Source organism: Octopus bimaculoides, chromosome 7, assembly GCF_046866305.1.
Source record: "Octopus bimaculoides isolate indiv1 chromosome 7, ASM4686630v1, whole genome shotgun sequence".
NCBI lineage: Eukaryota > Metazoa > Mollusca > Cephalopoda > Octopoda > Octopodidae > Octopus > Octopus bimaculoides.
Window position 1 is genome coordinate 92,400,997 of NC_142934.1, and position 19,664 is coordinate 92,420,660.

Genomic DNA, 19,664 nt, shown 5'->3' on the forward strand with positions numbered 1-19,664 from the left:
CAGTGCTGACAAAGTTAACAGTCATAATAAACAGCTGAGAGCCAAACAGTGACCAGCATGGATATTTGCTTGAATTCAATTCTCTCCTCTTTGCATGCCGCCTTGATAAAGGAGCTTATAGTAGTACTGAAAGATTTGTGACCAACAACCTTGATTCGTCAGTTTCATGCTGATGTCATCAATTGTTTGATGTATCTTAAACATCAGTGGTTAGCTTTCTCACAGATGCCATTAGCTCACTAGATGTATATGATTGTTTCTTAGAAAGTTCCTGATTGGAAAATACAAAGTCCATTTTCAAATGTAGACAGAGGTCAGTAACAGACTAAATGTATTTTGTGGAATCAAATCTATTTTGCAGGATTAAATGTACCTTATTTCATGAAGAGTTCCTTTGTTGTTGCTTGTTTTTTTTTTGGGGGGGGGGGGGGATTAAATATATTTTATGGAACAAAATATCTAATTTTGTTGGACTAAATGTGCATTTTTGTTGTTGAAGACATCATCATCATCTTCATCACCACCACCACCACCACTGCTTGACAACCAGTGTTGTTGTGTTTACGTCCCCATAACTTAGTGGTTCAGCAAAAGAGATTGATAGAATAAACACCAGGCTTTAAAAAAAGGAAACAAAAAGTACCAGAGTCGATTCATTCAGCTAAAAAAGTTTGTTAAGGCAGTACTCCAGTATGGCCACATGTCTAATGACTGAAACAAGTTAACGACAAAAGATAAAAGGCAAAAAGATTTAGTTTCATTTCTTAATGATTTCATTTCAAATACTCTCGTGATCAACTTTCTCTTTCATCTCCCTAATATTAATAAATTAAGTGCCATGTATTTATCTGGGATCAATTCAACTGACATTCTTTCTTCCCTACAAATCTTCACCCTTGAACCATGTAAGCAAACCATTTTACTTTATTGTATTTTTTATTACAAAACAGATGCAAAAAAATTAGAGTAAAATTTATATTAATGGAAGCATGATAGATTTTTCGGTTCCTTGTTGGAGACCACATTTTCTGCTGTAAAAAGAAAAATGCAGAGCGTGTCTCTCCTTTTTTTACAATGGGCATCTCAGTTTCAATTCTAATTAGCTATTCAACAAGAGGAACTTATCGACAAAGAATTTCAATGGCAATCAGTACGAAATAGTATTCTAAAAGAGACATAGCTTGTCTTCTTTTATTTTCTTTCAGCTTCTAGTGTAACGACAAGACAGAATAAATAGTTCTAAGAGCAGAAAGGATGAAGAAAAAAAAAGATAATAATTCTTATTAATAAATTCTTTTTATACCATCTTTATGCTACAAAGTAGAAGAGATAGAAATGGGGGGGGGGGACAAAAAAAAAGGTAAGTTGCTGTATTTAGCTTCATCTTTCTAAGTTTTGAGTTCCAAACACTGCAAGCTTGATGACATAACAATCAGACCAGACTGGAGCTGTTCCAGTCGATTCCAACTCCTCCATCACAAAATTATTTTTATGAAAGAAGTCAAATTCTTTTTATGAACATACAGACTCATCGTCATCATCATCAAACATCAATTTTCCGGGCATAGATTGGATGGCATGGAGTGGATAGTTTGACAGGAGCTGGCCAGGTTGGAGAGCTGCCCCAGGCTCCAGTTGTCTGCTCTGGCTTGGCTTCTACAGCTGGATGTCCTTCCTAGTGCCAACCATTTTGCAGAGTGTACTGGGTGCTTTTGCCATGGCACCATAAATTTTATTTGCTTATAGATTATGTAATGGATGATAGACAACACATCACCATAACTAATGAAGATGTTTACAGTTCCTGTCTCTAGAAGGATCTCAATCATTCTCAACCAATTCCCAGCCATGACACAAATTTGGTTTTGATGTAAAATCTCAAAATTTTATGAAGACAAAATCTTTTACTTTATCTTCTGCTTATTTCAGTCATTAGACGGTGGCCATGCTGGAGCACTGCTTTGAAGAATTTTTAGTTGACTGAATCGACCGCAGTAGTTTTATTTCTTAAGCCTGGCACTCATTCTATCGTTTTCTTTTGCTGAACTGCTAAGTTGCAGTTACATAAACAAAACAACACCAGTTGCCAAGCAACAGTAGCGGACAAACACGCACACATACACACATGGTGATGATGACGATGGTGGTGGTGGTGGTGGTGGTAGTGATGGTGGTGGTGATGGTGGTGGTAGTAGTAGTGATGGTGATGGTGGTAGTGGTGATGGTGGTGGTGATGATGACGACGACGATGATGGTGGTGGTGGTGGTGGTGATGATGATGATGATAATGCTATTCCATGCCAGACCTAGATCAATAAAAGAATTGCAAATGTTAACTGCAGGCGACAATAGCAACAACATCCTGAGCAACTTGCGGAAATTCTCTTCCCTTAATTTCTGTTCTTTTTGTTAATTCCATTTATTTTTTTAAAAAGCAGTTTTTAAAAGGTTTTTTTTTTTTGTGCAGTGGAAAGGTCAGTAGCACCATCTGTTTGTTCATAGAATTGCACAGCCCATGGGAGAGCAACAATAACACTGCTAACATTTGGAGTAGGATTTCTAAGAGCAGGAACTGAGAGGGTGAGGTTATTGCAAAACAAAACAAAAAAAAAAACAAAAAAAATGGTAGTTTCAGTTTAGCTAAGAATGCATCTGATTGAAATAGGTTATATCTATATTATGAACTAAAATTGGATCTATTCATTCACAGGAATTTTTTCAGTTCATACTCATAAATCAGTAGGAATTGAACAAAACTCGCAATTTCTATAGGTGAAGAAACTATAGAATTTGAAGAATGTAGGTTTGAAATAGAGCATAATGTTGCTATTGGTTACTGAATAGGTAGGCGAAATAGTTATAGTGTTACTATGTAAAATTTTTATATAGAATAGTTTTCTAAACAAAACAAAAAAGGAAAAAAAACGATTTAGACTTTCTTTTCAATACAACACAAGAGATTTCTCTCTAATATTTTCAATAATTTAAAATATATTTTTTCTTATTTTTAGTTAATTGAAATAAAAATTATTATGTATTTAATTAAATTATGCTTTTGTAATGACTCAATTAAAGTTTGGTTTCTCAATGAAAATCGAAAATAAAACTGTAGAAAATATTTCAGCCAAAGAATAAAGCAAGTGTCTGCAGAAATTCTCTGGAAACTTTTCATAATTAAGTTAGTGAAAATGGAATTCTTTGACACCTTATAAGACTTTTGGTTTCTTTTGAGACCCAAATATTCCTGAAGTTCCAATACCAGGAACTAGTTCAAAGGCCACACTATTTGCTTACTGATCGAAGTTATCTTTGCTCAAAGGCAAAAAAAAAAAAAAATAGAAAGAAAAACCTTTATAATCACAGTCATGGCTGTGTGGGTGTATGGTTAAGATGTTTGCTTAACAAGCAAATGGATTTAGGTTCAATCCTTCCTTCAGTAAAGCATATTGGGCAAGTGTTTTCTACTTTACTGTCAGGTTGATCAATATCTTTGGAGCAGAATTTGGTAGACAGATACTGCAACAGGAGTCATGTGTGTGTGTGTATAAGTGCATGCATGCATGCAGTGTCACATAACCAGCCCACTCAAAAGTTCCTTGGATCGTAGGGTGACATGCTGTGCTTGAGGAGACCTATTGAGTCAAGTATATCAACATCAAATCAAATCACAATCAAATGGAAATTGTAATTGTGGTTCCCGTGCCGGTGGCACATAAAAAGCACCACCTGAATGTGGTTGATGCCAGTGCCACCTTGACTGGCTTCCATGTTGGCAGCACATAAAAAGCACCATCTGATCATGACCGATGCCAGGCCCCTCTGGCTCCTGTGCCAGTGGCACATAAAAAAGCACCATTTGAGCGCAGTTGTTGCCAGAACTGCCTGACTGGCCCTCATGCTGGTGACACGTAAAAAAGCACCCACTACACTCTCGGAGTCGTTGGCATTAGGAAGGGCATCCAGCTGTAGAAATACTGCCAGATCAGACTGGAGCCTGGTACAACCTCTTGGCTTCCCAGACCCCAGTTGAACCGTCCAACCCGTGCCAGCATGGAAAACGGACGTTAAACAATGATGATGATGATGATGAGGATGATGATATATATGTGTGTGTATGTATGCATTCATGTCTGTAGAGGAGCAGAGGCTCAAAACGTCGTTTTTCCTGAACATCAAACTACATGTTTGTTGTTCTCTCACCTGTCTCTGTCTTTTGTCATTTTTGTTTTTTGTATAATTTTGAGTCATATATATGTGTGTGTGTGTGTGTGTGTGTGCGTGTATGTGTGTGTGTACATGGATGGATGAATGCATGCATGCATGATTGCATGATGCATGCACATGTGTACATAAATACATATGTATCAATGTATCAATGTATGCATGTATACATGTGTGTGTGTATACATATGTGTGAGTGTATATATGTGCATGCATGTGTGTATATGTGTGCATAAGTACATGTGTTTGTGTGTGTGTGTGTGTGTGTGTGCACATATGCATGTATGATCACACAGTAAAACAAAAGTAAAACAGAAAATTACTATTTTTAAATCTCAAAATGAGAGATATTCAGCAACAGTACTTTGTAGTAAAGATTGTCTGCCAACATAACATGGCAGTCCTGGTTTAGGATGAATGTTGCTGTAATTTAGCCCCAGGAGACATGGTCTCCAGCTGGCTATACGGCATGATCTGTGTCCTTATATTTTCAAACAAGGGAATCTAGCACCTCACCACTCAGCTCAGAACAATATCTGTGCATAACCCGGAAATCGCGATACAGAGATATTGTTTTGAGCTGAGTGGTGGTGCTAGATTCCCTTGTTCAAAAATATAAGGACACAGATCGTGCCATATAGCCAGCTGGAGACAATGTCTCCTGGGGCTAAATTACAGCAACATTCGTCCTAAACCAGGACTGCCATGTTATGTTGGCAAACAATCTTTACTACAAAAGTAAAACAGTAAAACAAAAAAAAAATAAGTAAATACAAATTTGATCAAGATCATTACCATTTGTAGTTTTCCAAGGTATTGAACAATTTCTGCATTCACTCTGGTTTCTAAGTCAAGGTGAATTTCAACGTTCTACAAATAAAAACAAAATGGAATGGATATTTTCAGAATTGTTTTTGTATTTATTTCTAAAATTAAGTGACACAATCTTCATTCTTCTTTCTCTTTTCTTTCTCAGTCCTTGTCCTCCTGACTTTAAATGAAGACAATTGCATGATATAATTAATTAATTAATTAATTAATTAATTAATTAACACTCTGCTGTTTCATAATACCCTACTGAAGATGTACACTCTGGAGAAGCAGACTTGCTCATTGATGTGGAACAGGTAGGAAATATTAAAATTTTGGTTTCAAATTTTGACAGAAGGCCAGTGATTTGGTGGGAGGAAATAAACCAATTATATCGATCCCCAGTGCTCAGCTGGTAGTTATTTTATTGACCCTGGATAGGATGAAAGGCAAAGTCAACCCTGGTGGTATTTGAACCCTGAAGCTGGAAGAAACACTGCTAAGCATTTTGCCCAGCATAGTAATGATTCTGCTAGCTTGCTGCCTTGGAAAATATTGAAATATTAGTTTCAAAGTCTGGCACAAGGCCAACAAGTTCGACCCCAGTATGCAACTGGTACTTATTTTATCGACCCTGGAAGGATGAAAGGCAAAGTCGAATTTGGTGGAATTTGAACTCAGAACGGATGGACAGACAAAATGTCATTAAGCATTTTGCCCAGCATGCAAATGATTCTGCCAACCTATCACCTTACAGGTAGAAAATAAGGGTTTCAAAGTTTGGCACTAGGCCAGCAATTTTGGGGGAGGGGAAAAAGTCAATTATATTGACCCCAGTGCTCAACTGGTACTTAGTTTATATCAACTCTGAAAGGATGAAAGATAGAGTCAACCCCAGTGCAATTTGAACTCAGAGTCAACCTCAGCCCAGTTTGAAGTCAGAGTCAACCTCAGAGCAATTTGGACTCATACAGATGAAATGCTACCAAGCATTTTGCCTGGCATGCTAACGGTTGCTACTTTTACAGGCAGAAAATATGAAAATATTAAAAGTATAAACAATACAGTTTGGGACACACACCTGTGATGGTAATTTGAGAGGAAAATATTAAAAAAAAAGGAAAGTCATTTTAAAAAAAAAAAAGAATTATTTATTTATTTAATGTAACAGAAACATTTTTTTAAAAATGGTCTGTGTACAAAATATGTGAAATAGAAAAAAAATCAAACCCCATTTTTTAAAAATATATGACAAAGATTTTAAATTACTCCATGTGATAGATATACACACAAATACACATGTGTATATATATATATATATATATATATATATATATATACATATATATATATATATACATACATACAAACACACAAACACACACGCATACACACACACATACATATATATATACATCTAATTATGTATATACTATCAGGTATTTTGGGTATTACTATTATAATCAATATTATTATTATTATTATTATTATTATTATTATTATTGCTATTATTATCATGTACATATATATACAAATATGCATGTGTATGTGTGTATGTATATGCCATTCCAGTATGGAAAAAAAGATGTTAAATAATGATGATGACGATGATGATATACATACATATATATATATATATATATATATTTGCATGTATATATGTATGCATGTATGTATGTATATGGTAATCACAAAGGGTGTATATTTGATTACACATTTCATTATACTTGTGGCAATATATGCTGAAAAGGTAAAAGAAAACATACAAATGTTATCATAAATAAACATTTTCAAAGAAACATTCTTTTTCTACCGTATATGGCATGTAGTGAAAGACAGAATGATTGGTTGCAGGTTTCTGATAAGCCTATCACTGGTTCACAGTATTTTTGAAAGCAGGAGTAACAAGGGACTGTATGTGCAAGCCGGTGGAACAAACTGCATACAGGGTTTTCTTATGTTGAAGTACCTCTTTTTTTTACTGTCCTTGTGTCTATGTTTTCATCTTTCACTGATACACATGTTCAAAACAAACAAACAAACAAACACACATGTCTGTATATATGTGATAGGACAGGAGGTGTGGTCTTGGTTGTATAGTTGTCAAGTTCACTCTGCAACCTTGTGATGTCAGGTTTTGTCTCGTTGTATGACACCTCGACCAATGTTCTATGAGAGAAATTTGATTCAGAGAAACTGACAGGATTTGGAGGCTAAATTTAACAGTTTGCATGCAAAAATATCCCAAAATAAAAGTATTTTAAATAATCAAAAAATATCAGTTTACTCAAAATAGCAGCCCTCAACTTCCACCATGGCCTGAAGACAGCTCTGGAACCTGACACATGCATTCCTCAGTGTGTCACTGGAAAGATCTTCAAACACTTCCTTGGTTTTAGCCACCAGCTTGGTCTTGGTGTTGAAGGCAGAAGGTTGCTGCCTTTCCAAATTGCATCTCACACTTATTAATCCATGGGATTACAACTGGGGGAATTAAGAGGCCAAAAATTGGGTTTGATGAAATAGAAGTTCTCTGACCTCCACTTCTGACACTTTCCAGAGATAGGCCATAACAGGAAGGCTATCATTATCTATGGAGACTTTAAAAAGGATTTTGATTCAGTACAAAGAAGTATGATGAAGATACTTAAAGCATATGATATTCCAAGAAGAATTAAAAGAGCAATAAGTAAGCTGTATGAGAAAACCAGAGCGAAGATCATAACTCCTGGTGGAGAGATGGAATAGTTTGAAGTCAAAGTCAGAGTATTACAAGGCCACATGCTAGCACCTTATCTCTTCACCATCATTCTGGGCTATATAATGCGTAGAATGTATGAGGGCAAGGAAGAAGAACTGGGATTCAAACTGCATAGGCAAAGAAGTAGACGGCATCAAGCAGTAACAGTAACTGACCTAGACTATACTGATGACCTGGCATTACTAGCAGAGAGGACAGATCAAGCACAGGAGGTGCTGAGTAGATTAGAGCAGGAATCAGGGAAGGTAGGATTGTACTGTAACACAAAGAAAACAAAGCTGCAAATATTCAATCACAAAATGCCTGTGTCAGTGAAAGTGAGAGACGATAAGTCGCTCAAATACCTTCTTCTCATCAATTCTTTTTTTTTTAATTCTATTACTTGTTTCAGTCATGTGACTGCGGCCATGCTGGAGCACCACCTTTAGTCGGGCGAATCGACCCCAGGACTTATTCTTTGTAAGCCTAGTACTTATTCTATCAGCCTCTTTTGCTGAACCGCTAAGTTATGGGGACATAAACACACCAGTTGTCAAGCGCTGTTGGAGTACAAACATAGACACACAAATATATACACACACATACATATACATACATACATACATACATATATATATATATATATATATATATATATATATATATATATATATATATATATATATATATATATACAATGTGCTACCTTCAGTTTCCATCTACCAAATCCTGAGGCTATAGTAGAAGACACTTCCCAAGGTGTCATGCAGTGGGACTGAACCCAGAACCTTGTGGCTGGTAAGCAAGCTACTTACCACACAGCCACTCCTGGGAGCTCTTTCTTTTTTTCCTATTCTTTTTCTGTCTTGCAAGGTACTTAGTGACCTCACTAGTGCTGGTGCACTATAAAGAGCACTCAGTACACTCTGTAAAGGGATTAGCATTAAGAAGGGCATTCAACTATAGATTCTGCAAAATATCTGACTCTGCAGGTCAAGGCAGTCTGGCAGTTTGCCAGATCCGGTCAAATGTCCAACCCGTGCCAGCATGGAAAGCAGACAATAAATGATGACGATGATGATGATGATGATGATGATATAAATATACATACAAATACACAATTATGTATATATATATATATATATATATATATATATAATGTGTGTGTGTATGTATGTATGTATGTATATATATATATATATATATATATATATATATAAATATAAATACATATATATATATAATGTATATTTTAGCATATAAGACATGTAGCTACATAATGTGTAACTGCTATAAAATGAAAGATTCATTCTTTTTGATTTATGTTTCAAGTAGATATTGAATGGAACCCAGTTCTAGCTTCCCTTTCAAGAAATCCTTAATGTTTACTTAATAAAATCTTTAATAATCTGACTTCCTTTAAAATATCTGGTAATTGTAACCTGATATAATGCCAACTTTATAGAATGATGCACATTGATGGAACTTTGTATAATAGCATGTTGATGTAAGCTTATATAATTCTGTATAATGTTGCCACTTCTTATAATGCCATGTTAATGCAAGCTGATATAATGATGTACATAGATGTGACTTCACATAATGCTAGGTTGGTTAGTAATGCTAGATTTTATAATGATGTATGCAAAATGCAACTTCATACAATGCAATGTGCAAATGCATATAGTTTTAGTGACACGTTCTCTTTCTCTCTCTCTCTCTTCTCTAGCCCCTTTTTTTTCTCTCTCTCTTTCTTTTTATCTCTCCCTTTCTTTCTATCTCTCTATCGCTCTCTCTTTCATAATCATATTCAATTTAGAAACATGTCATAAAGATGATTTTTGACAAAACTAGAAATAAATTTTCTAACGAACTGAGTCTATAATTTTCAATTAGAATGTCTCAGAATAGCCTCGAGTTATTTCAAAACATGTATTTATTTGTTCCACCGCCATTATCTTCCCTGAACTGCAACAATTTCTGAAAAATGTTAGCAGAGCTAAGCATTGGAAATATGCTAATGGAATATACATACATGTATATATATATATATATATATATATATATATATATACAATATACACACACACACACATACACACACACACATACACACACACACACACATACACACACACACACACATACACATATATAAAACTTCCTTCCAAAAGGTTTATGTTATTCTGTTACACTGAATTTTTTTTAAATAGTTAATTTTTTTTTTAAATTTTCTTCAGATACATATGTATTTTCATGTGTGTGTGTATGTGTGTGTGGGTGTGTAAATATGCATGTACGTGTGTGTATATATATATATATGTATGTTTTTATGTACGTATGTGTGTGTGTAAATATGCATGTATGTGTGTGTATATACATGTATGTTTTTATGTACACGTGTGTGTGCGTGTGTGTGTAAATATGCACGTATGTATGTGTATATATGTATGTTTTTATATACGTATGCGTATGTGTGTGTAAATTCTACCACTATAAAAGGGGAAGAATACAGAGGAAAATAAATAGTTCTTGAAGTAGAAGTATTTTTCTCTTTGCAAACTTATTAGCGTTTAACAACTGAGATACTTAGCTCTTGTTGGCTCAGTCCACATAGCTGTACATAGGCATCCTGTTTGTTGTTTACACACCCGTCTTCATCTTTTGTTTTTTCTGTAAATTCTCACAATATATCATACACTCATGTGGTCACACCAGTTTAATCCTGTCTCTACCTCATAACACTTCGAACCTTTCCTGGATTGTTCTACCTAGACCTTCTACTCTCCTACACACAGACTCCTACACTTCAGGTGCACCTCTCCTACCCATGGATTACACTGGACTCTTCCTTTGATGAGAAAACACTTCAATGCTTTTTCCTATTGTTGTTTCTTCTTACTCTGTTTTCTCTCAATCCGTACAATGTATTTCTGTGTTCCTTTTTGTCAAAGAGCATAGACTCAAAACGTAAAAGACTTTCTCACTTTCCCAAGCATTAAACTAATACATCTGTTTGTTGTTTACACACCAGTCTTCGTCTTTTGTTTTTTTGCATAAATTCTCACTATAGTAAGGAAATGGTTCATCTCTACCAATTCTGCGGATCACTATATAATTCTTTTTCCTTTTCCCCAGTAGGCACAAAGTCCTGATATTTTCAATATTTTCAAAGCAAGTGACAAGATGTGTTTTATGTCTCCACAAAAGAGAACAAATGTCGAGGGAACTTCAGCCACAATTGGAGTTCCTATGATCTTAACTGATCTGATGTGGACCTAAGCAGCATCCGTTAGGTTCAGTTGGGCTAATTTAACAGTTTTTAATTAACTTTTGGTGTTTGGTGTTTACAAGTTTTTAATGTTCCTAATCCTTGCATTGTCTTCTAACTTTCAGTTATTTTAATTTTAAGTTATGAGACATTATTTTCTTAACATGTGTAACAGAAATATAATTTGTCTCAATATTATAATATATTGCTGTGATAATTTTTTTTAATATTGCAGTTTGCAACTAGCAGAGGTTTCACATAAGAAACTCAAATTGCGGAATATACAACTGGTCGGTTCATAAATCTTTTATAGGCTGAGAGAAAAACTAACCTCCCCAGTTATGTTCTGTCCTTAGTTTCCTTCAGTCTTAGGTCATAATTGTAAATCTTTCCAACGATATTTATGTCTAAGATCTTAACTATTTACATTAAAGCTAATTACTATTCACATACTAAAGTTTGCTCTAAGTTATGAACATCAAATTTAATGTGATATGGTGGACTGAATTAACCTGTATGTTTATGCCTGAGTGGCTTTCAAGTCACCTGTCATCCGCATGTGATAGGAAGAAAGGAAAGTAAAGTGTATATAATCGCTAATTTCATAGATTAATTGGTCTGAACCTATTTGATATAATCAACAAGATGTCATAGTTTGGAGAAATCTTCTTCAGTACCGCATCTTACTAATCATTGCTGTCGTTTACTATCTCCTCCTCCTCCTCCTTCATGAAGTCTTCTAGTCTGTGATTAACTCTTACCGTTTCTTTGCTTGGCTATACTTTCATCTGGCCGCACTGCCACCTGTCCATTCCATCACTTGTCCATATATATATATATATATATATATATATATATATATATATATAGAGAGAGAGAGAGAGAGAGAGAGAGAGAGAGAAATTTCATAAAATATCAAATATTATTATTGGAGTCTATTGGAGTATTCCAAAAGATCATAATGTAATCCTTGTATTGTCCCTTTTTCATGCCCTGATGATTTTCCACCCAAGGTATTTTGAAATGCAAGGTTATATATTTAAATGAGTTTTGTAGCTTAAGCTGGATGTGAAATGAAACAATTGTATGTGAAGATGATAATTAATTAATTAATTTGTACCCATTGCATCTCTCTGTTTTCAAACTTAATAATAACATTTGATATATATATATATATATATATGTATATATGTATATATATATAGCATATGATTATCATTGTCACCCTAATTGTACACACATACATCTTTATAAACACATATTTTTACACACAATATGATTGAGGGGAAAAAATACTGCAGAAAAATGTTGATGCATCTATATTTTCATATTTTTGTAATTGTTCTTTTTTTTTCTTCACCTCATCTGAAATTAATATATGTGAGAAATCATCACCTATTGGTAATTTTTCTTAAACGAATGAGTAGCTGGATAATATTTGTATCTATAATTGTTTTCTTTTAGATGATAAATTTGTTCCATATATCTTCTTCATTCTTCATTTTTCTTCTACAGCTTCATAGCTTCTTCCTCTTCTTCATCTTCCTCCATTTTCTTCCTTTTCTTCTTGAGACTTCAGTTCAATTTTGTTACAAGTGTTTTGCTGTGTCTCTGTACACAGATGCTGCTGTAGATTCAATCCGTAAGCTCCTTCATCAATCTGAGAGTGGGGGGAAGCAGCAGTACACAAATGGCTTAAAAGGGGCTATAGATACTGTTCTCTCTTCTAAGGATTCCCCTAAATCCTTAGCTGTTGAGAACAGATTCAAGAGTTACCTTCTAATGTAGCATGTGATACATTAGCGTTCTCATGAAAGGTGAGGAAGTAAATTGTCATCAATTTAATATTATATATTATGAGCCCTTTGGGCCTTTTGGTCATTTTTAATGTCCTTTCCCTTAATATTTTCAGAGGCACTAAATTCTTTATTCACTTTAATCCTATTTGAATCAATCGAGATTGGTGTGGTGGTGCTGGTGGTGCTAGTACAGGTTTCAAATGATTAGAATGTCATACTTTAAATGGTGATTATTGCTTCCCAACAACATGGTTCCAGGTTCAGTCCCACTGTGTGGAACTTTGGGCAAGCATCTTCTACTATAACTCTGGTCCAACCAAAGCCTTGTGAAGGGATTCGATAAATGGAAACTGAAATAAATATCCTCCAGAACACCATTATGATCTCCTGACTTCTAATTCTTCAACACAGCATCCATCTAATTATTGCTGTCATTTATCATTGATATATTTTTCAGTTATTTAACACTGTAAGTCTACAAAAGATATTATCCTGGGATGAATACCACAATTAATTAGGCTTTTAACGATGTATCTGCATTAAGTATGATACACAGCTTGTTATTTCTCTAAAAAAAAAAAATTTGGTTTCTTTAATCGTTGTTATTTAGCCCTGAGTCAAACTTGTTGAAACAAGCCTGGACTCATATGATCAAAGTTATTCCAACCTTGACCATCCATTTTAATATTCACACATTACTTACATTATCTAATGTGTTCTTTTTGTAAGTTATGTGGTATAATTGTGTAGGGTTGAAGATTTGGCTGTTATTTTTAGCAAGTTAAAAATACCATATACAGGGTTTCTTTTTAATAGTTTTGTAATTTTGTGTTGATTTACTAATAAAAATATTTTCCCCATTATCATTAAATTGAAGCCACAGATTGAAAATTTGTAAAATTCCAAGACAACAGATACATTTTCTTCCTCTAGCTTCCTTCCATGGAATGAAATACAAATAATAATAATAATAATAATAATAATAATAGGCACACTGCAAATTGAAAATAGAAATTTTAATGATTCTAAAAAATTGATTTGATGAGGAACCGCCATAAAATGGAATTCACAAGACATTTAAAATATTGGAGAAATATAAGTTAAGCATAGTATTTTTAATTTATTTTTCAATCTCTTTCTGTAATATAGATTCTGTTGCAAAGAAGTCCAGCTGTGAAGCTAATAATACTTTATTGATTAAAAGGTAAAAAGAAAATCAGAGCACCTTAAGGTTACATTCAAATATGAGAGCAGCAAACCATTTTATATTCATGTTTTCCATTCTAGTATCACTGAACATGTTTAAAGAATTATTTATGTTGTTAAGGAAATTATTATCAAATCTGGATGGCATTACATTTTATTTGTCAACAAATCAAAATGACAAACAACGATTAGAACTTGTTATTCAACCCAAGAATGCTAAGACAGAAAGCTAGGTGCATTCCATCAAAGATGCTTGAGAAAGGTTCAAAGAATGTACAGGCAAGACCATATAGCCAAAGAAGGCATTCTGAAGAAAGCCAATACAAGGCCGCTTAGCGAAATCATCACAGAATGAAAATTAAAACTAGTTAGTCACATACATTGGCCACTAGAACAACACCATTGTAAGACAGCTTTCAAACGGACACTGCTGGAGGGGAAAAAGAAAGAGAGGATGACCAAAATGTACAGGGCACAGAACATTCATAATCTACATGAGAGGGGCCAATATCACAAGAGCCAGATGCAGAGAAAACTGCAACCAACAGAAACCAGTGGCATCAACTTACTGCCCAATGTGGTCAGGAGTAGAAGAGAAACTGAACACTAAGACAAGCAGATTTATGTGACTTGCCCAGAACAATCTCTAAAATGTCTCTTGACTCTTCTTTAGAATTCAGATTTCTTTCTGTCAAATGTAATGCTTATTTATTCACAGTTTTGAATTAATTATGTATTATCTTGGAGCTTTGAGATTTCAATAATATGATTGTATATTTTTAGAATGACAATGTAGGGTAGGTGTGAGAGGCCAGATCTGGTCAATTTTGACTTAAAACAGGTAGAATATTTGGGCCAGAAATAGCAGGTTTAAATGCTAAAATGTTAAACCTTAAGGATTTTTATGGACTGGTTCTTAACTCTGATCTTATAACATTGAGCAGGTGAAAGATCCATCTTATTTGAGAATTTGTTTCAATGACTCACAAATTGGCAGGTTTGTTTGAACATTAGATAGAATGCCATACAGTATTTGCTCCAGTTCTCTGAGACCTAAGTTGAAATCCTGACAATGGTGCCTTTTATACTTTTGAGGTTCAAAAGAATAAAGTACCAGTCAGTCTTGGGTGATGGAATGGCAAAAAGGTTCTGAAGTATCTGTTCCAGCTCTGTACACTGTGGTGGCAGCCCTTACAACAAGACTGGTGCCAAGTTGTAGAAGCCTTTCTTTTCCTTAAACATTAGTGGCAAGGAAAAAAGGAGACTTGCCTGTATGGTCAGCTGATGGTCACCACCATGGCCAGACTTGTGTTTGCTGAACATTGGAAATGGATGACACTGCTTGTATGACAGGGACACTCATTTACAACAACCACACAAGGTCTAGACAAATATCATAAGTTATGATGGAAAGTTTTAAACACAAATACTTTAGAATTTCAGAATTTTTAATCATAAAATAATAAGGAGTCTCAGACAATGATGATGATGATGATGATGATGATTGCATTCTGTGTTGACATTAATACCAATCATTCTACCTTTTCAAAGACATTTGAAATATGAAATTCCCTGAAAAACAAGTGAGGGTTGGTGACAGGAAGAGCATCCAACCTAAGAATCCTACTTCAAAACCAATTCCCATCCAATCCATACCAGCATGGCAAAACAGATGATAAAATATTAAATAAATAAAATTATATAAACTCACATCGATGTCTTTTCTAATATGTTGCTCAGCCATGTGACAAATTTTCTGTGTCTGTGTCACACTGAGTTTTGAACATTTGTTCACATATTTACTTTCCATTCCAGTTTTTGCCTTCATTTCTTGGATTTGGTCTTTTAGGTAAGCAATCATCTCATTTCGATTCTGGATCTCCCGTTCTTTTTCTTCAGTAACCTCGGCCACAAGCTTCATCAATTCCTTCAGTCTCTGATGACTGCTCTGTTCCCTTCACAGAAAAGAAAAGAAAAAAAAAAGCTCAAATAAAATAATCATACAATATTATAACAAATTTATCTTTCATTTTTTACTTGTTTCAGTTATTAGACTGTGGCCAGGCTGGGGCACTACCTCGAAGAAATTTTAGTTGGACAAATCGACCCCAGCACTTATTTTAAATCTGACACTTATTCTATTAGTCTCTATTGCCAAACTGTTAAGTCGCAGGGGCATAAACAACCCAACATTAGTTATCAAGTGGTGTAGTGGTGAACAAACACACACACACACACACACACACACATATGTATATATATGTGTGTGTGTGTACAACAGTCTTCTTTCAGTTTCCATCTTGCAAACCCACTCACAGGGCTTTGGTCAGCCTAAGGCTATAGTAGAAGGTACCATAGTACCTTGCTCAAGGTACCATGAGTGGAGCTGAACTAGGAACCATGTAGCTGGGGAGGCCAAACCTCTTACCACTCGGCCACACCATTGCCTTGTTAACATTTAATTTCTTTTTATCACAAACATCTACAATTAGCAATTATATTTTTATTTTCCAAGAGATTTCTGCAAATAGCCAAGTTCCATGAGACTATCTTGTAGAAATCTTTGACAATAAAAAAAGTTTCCTGAAAAAGAGAGAAGCATTAACTTTGGCATCATAGAATCTTTTTATGAATTAGTTATAATATGGCATGGAACCGGAAAATAGGATGATTCCACTGGTAATAAATAAATCCTATCATGTGAATGGCAATCAAATTATCTCCAGGAAAGGTCTGGAACTAAGGTAATGGCTAAAATGTCATAAACATGACAAATCAATAATTTGAGGAATATTAACCTCCTCTTCATCTCTGTCGCACTTTTATGTTTTAACACAATGTTTTGCAATAACTCATCGCAGAAATTTAGACACATAATCACCATTCAGTATGAACCCAAAACTTCCAAATTATGGAGGCAACGTGAAAAAGAATGAAGGAATGGTAATAATTGGCAACTCAAACATCAGACTGCCATACTTTCTTCCACTGGTGACAGAGTAACAACTATCTAATATGACAAGACTAACAAGCTTTGATCAGTGCAACTGATCAAAGAATTTACCAATTATGGTCCCTCTCTCAAGAGGATATTAATCAACAACAGTAGCCACTAAGGGGTCATACTATAAAGAATTTAAGAACACTCAAGTAGTTCATATATCAGAAGATGATTGGAGATTAAACCAATTGAAACGGTGAGGAACACAGAAAAAAAAGAAAAAAAAACATTGGTAGGTGATGTTAATAGTCTGGAAAATTTAAATTAATGATCAGAGTAATATCAGCGAATAAATTTAGTTGGGTGGCAAATCAAATTAGTAGAATGAAGAATCATGAAAGGTATTGTTCCTATGACGGCCAATAGCCATGAATGGATGCTCTGTATATGAGTAAGGAATTAATCTTTGCTGCTGCTGCTGCATCATCACCACCACCACCACCACCACCACCACCACCACATCATCATCATCATCATCAACATCATCATCATTATTTGGCAAATTGGCGGAATCGTTAGCATTCCAGGCAAAATGCTCAGGAGCATTTCGTCTGTCTTTACATTCCGAGTTCAATTTCTGCCGAGGTCAGTTTTGCTTTTCATCCTTTTGGGGGTTAATCATCAATTAAATACCTGTTGCGTACTGGGTGTCGATGTAATTGACTACCCACGCCCCCTAAAATTCCAGGCTTTATGTCTTAGGCAGAAAGGATGATTATTTAACGAGTTGGCAGAATCATTAGAACATCAGAAAAAAATGCCTTGTCATGTTTCTTCTAACTCCTTATGTTCTGAGTTCAAAGCCCACTGAGGTCAACTTTGTTTTCATCTCTTCAGTACTGGGGCCAATGGTATTGACCGCACCCCTCAAAACTGTTGGCTTTGTGACTAAATCTGACTAAATCAGAAACCATTATTATTATTATTATTATTATTATTATTATTATTATTATAAACACACACACACACATATATATATATGATGGGATTCTTCCAGTTTCCATCTAGCAAATCCACTCACAAGGTTTTGGTTGGCTTGAGACTATAGTAGAAGACACTTACCCAAGGTGCCACACAGTGAGACTGAACCCAGAACCATGTTGTTAGGAAGCAAGCTTCTTATCACACAGCCACATTCACAAGATTCTTTTTTTTTTTTTTACTGAAATTGATAATGTTGCATTTTGTGGATGTTTCCTGTCATTAAAAACATACAAGTTGGATGTAATTTACTTTTCAAAGTTGTTAACATGTGTCAATGAGTGTTAAACAGAAAAAATATAACGTATCAGATGACGATGACGATGATGATGATGACGACGACAACGATGATGATGATGAGGAGGATGATGATGATGATGAGGATGATGATGATGATGGTGATGACAATGATGACAATGATGATGATGATGACAACGACGACAACAATGCTAATGATGATGACAAAGCTGATGATGATGATGACGGTGACGACGACGACGATGATGATGATGATGATGATGATGATGACGGCGACGACGATGATGATGATGATGACGAAGACGGTGATGATGCTGATGACGACGACGGTGATGATGCTGATGACGACGACGGTGATGATGCTGATGACGACGGTGATGATGCTGATGACGATGATGATGATGGTAAGTAAGGGTAATAATACTAACACTAATAACAGCTAGAAGTTGTATAACGCGAATTGTTGTGAGAAGATAGAGAAATCGGAAGACAGAAGGAAAGAGGAAGCATAAGAAGAAAGCAAGCGACTGTGACTTGGTGCAGACTTGGATGTGTAGGTAGAGGGTCTGCTATTCAACCACATGGTTCCAGGTTCAGTCTTACTGCAGGGCATTTCAAATAAAAGCCTTGTGAATAGATTTGTTATGTGGAAACTGAAAGAAGTCCTCTGTGTGTGTGTGTGTGTGTGTGTGTGTGTGTGTGTGTGTGTGTGTATGTGTGTGGCATGGTGCAGAGTCCTGTTGCCAGACATAGGGTCTTCTAGCAGCCACCTCTCTTGACCCAGGGCAGTACTACCTCCTCCAGGCACTTGTTGTAGGCCTCTGTGTTGTGTCTGAGGCCATGTGAGAAGATGAATGGAGGCATAATGTCACCATCACTAGTGATCACTCCAAACACCATGAGGCTGACTGGGTGTTTGATTTTTATCACTCTTGGTAAATGTTTTAGGAACATGGCAAGCCAACGGTTGCTCTATGTGTCCACCATCTGTTTGTATTGGAGCTTCTGGCATGAATGCCAACCAGTACAGCATGTCATTTCCAAATTTCTGGCAGAATCAATTGCATCATGGTGCTGTTTTTCTCACAAACAGTCCCCAACTGACCCCATTATACTATGTAGTTGACAAAATCAAAAACAAACAATGCACATGAAAGAAATTAAAAACATAGAATGGCAACAATTTACCCATCGCACCCTGTATGTATATATATATATATATATATATAATTTTATATAAAGGGCATTAACTGTGTATTAATGCCTCACACTATCGAGGGACTAAATAAGTAAAAAAACTACTAAAAATAGTTTTTTTACTTATTTAGTCCCTCGCTAGCGTGAGGCATTAATACACAGTTAATGCCCTTTATATAT

At 35.2% G+C, this 19,664-nt stretch overlaps 1 protein-coding gene across 1 annotated transcript in view; it reads right to left on the reverse strand.

Annotated features, from left to right (window-relative positions):
- LOC106875816 (dynein regulatory complex protein 9) overlaps nt 1-19,664 on the reverse strand; it is a 144,990-nt gene that overhangs the window by 20,230 nt on the left and 105,096 nt on the right. Inside the window, exons 5-6 of the mRNA XM_014924096.3 lie at nt 15,759-16,002; nt 5,017-5,091 (exon numbers count right to left, since the gene is read on the reverse strand). Of these exons, the coding sequence (XP_014779582.1) occupies nt 5,017-5,091; nt 15,759-16,002 (319 nt within the window). The remainder of the gene's footprint in view (nt 1-5,016; nt 5,092-15,758; nt 16,003-19,664) is intronic.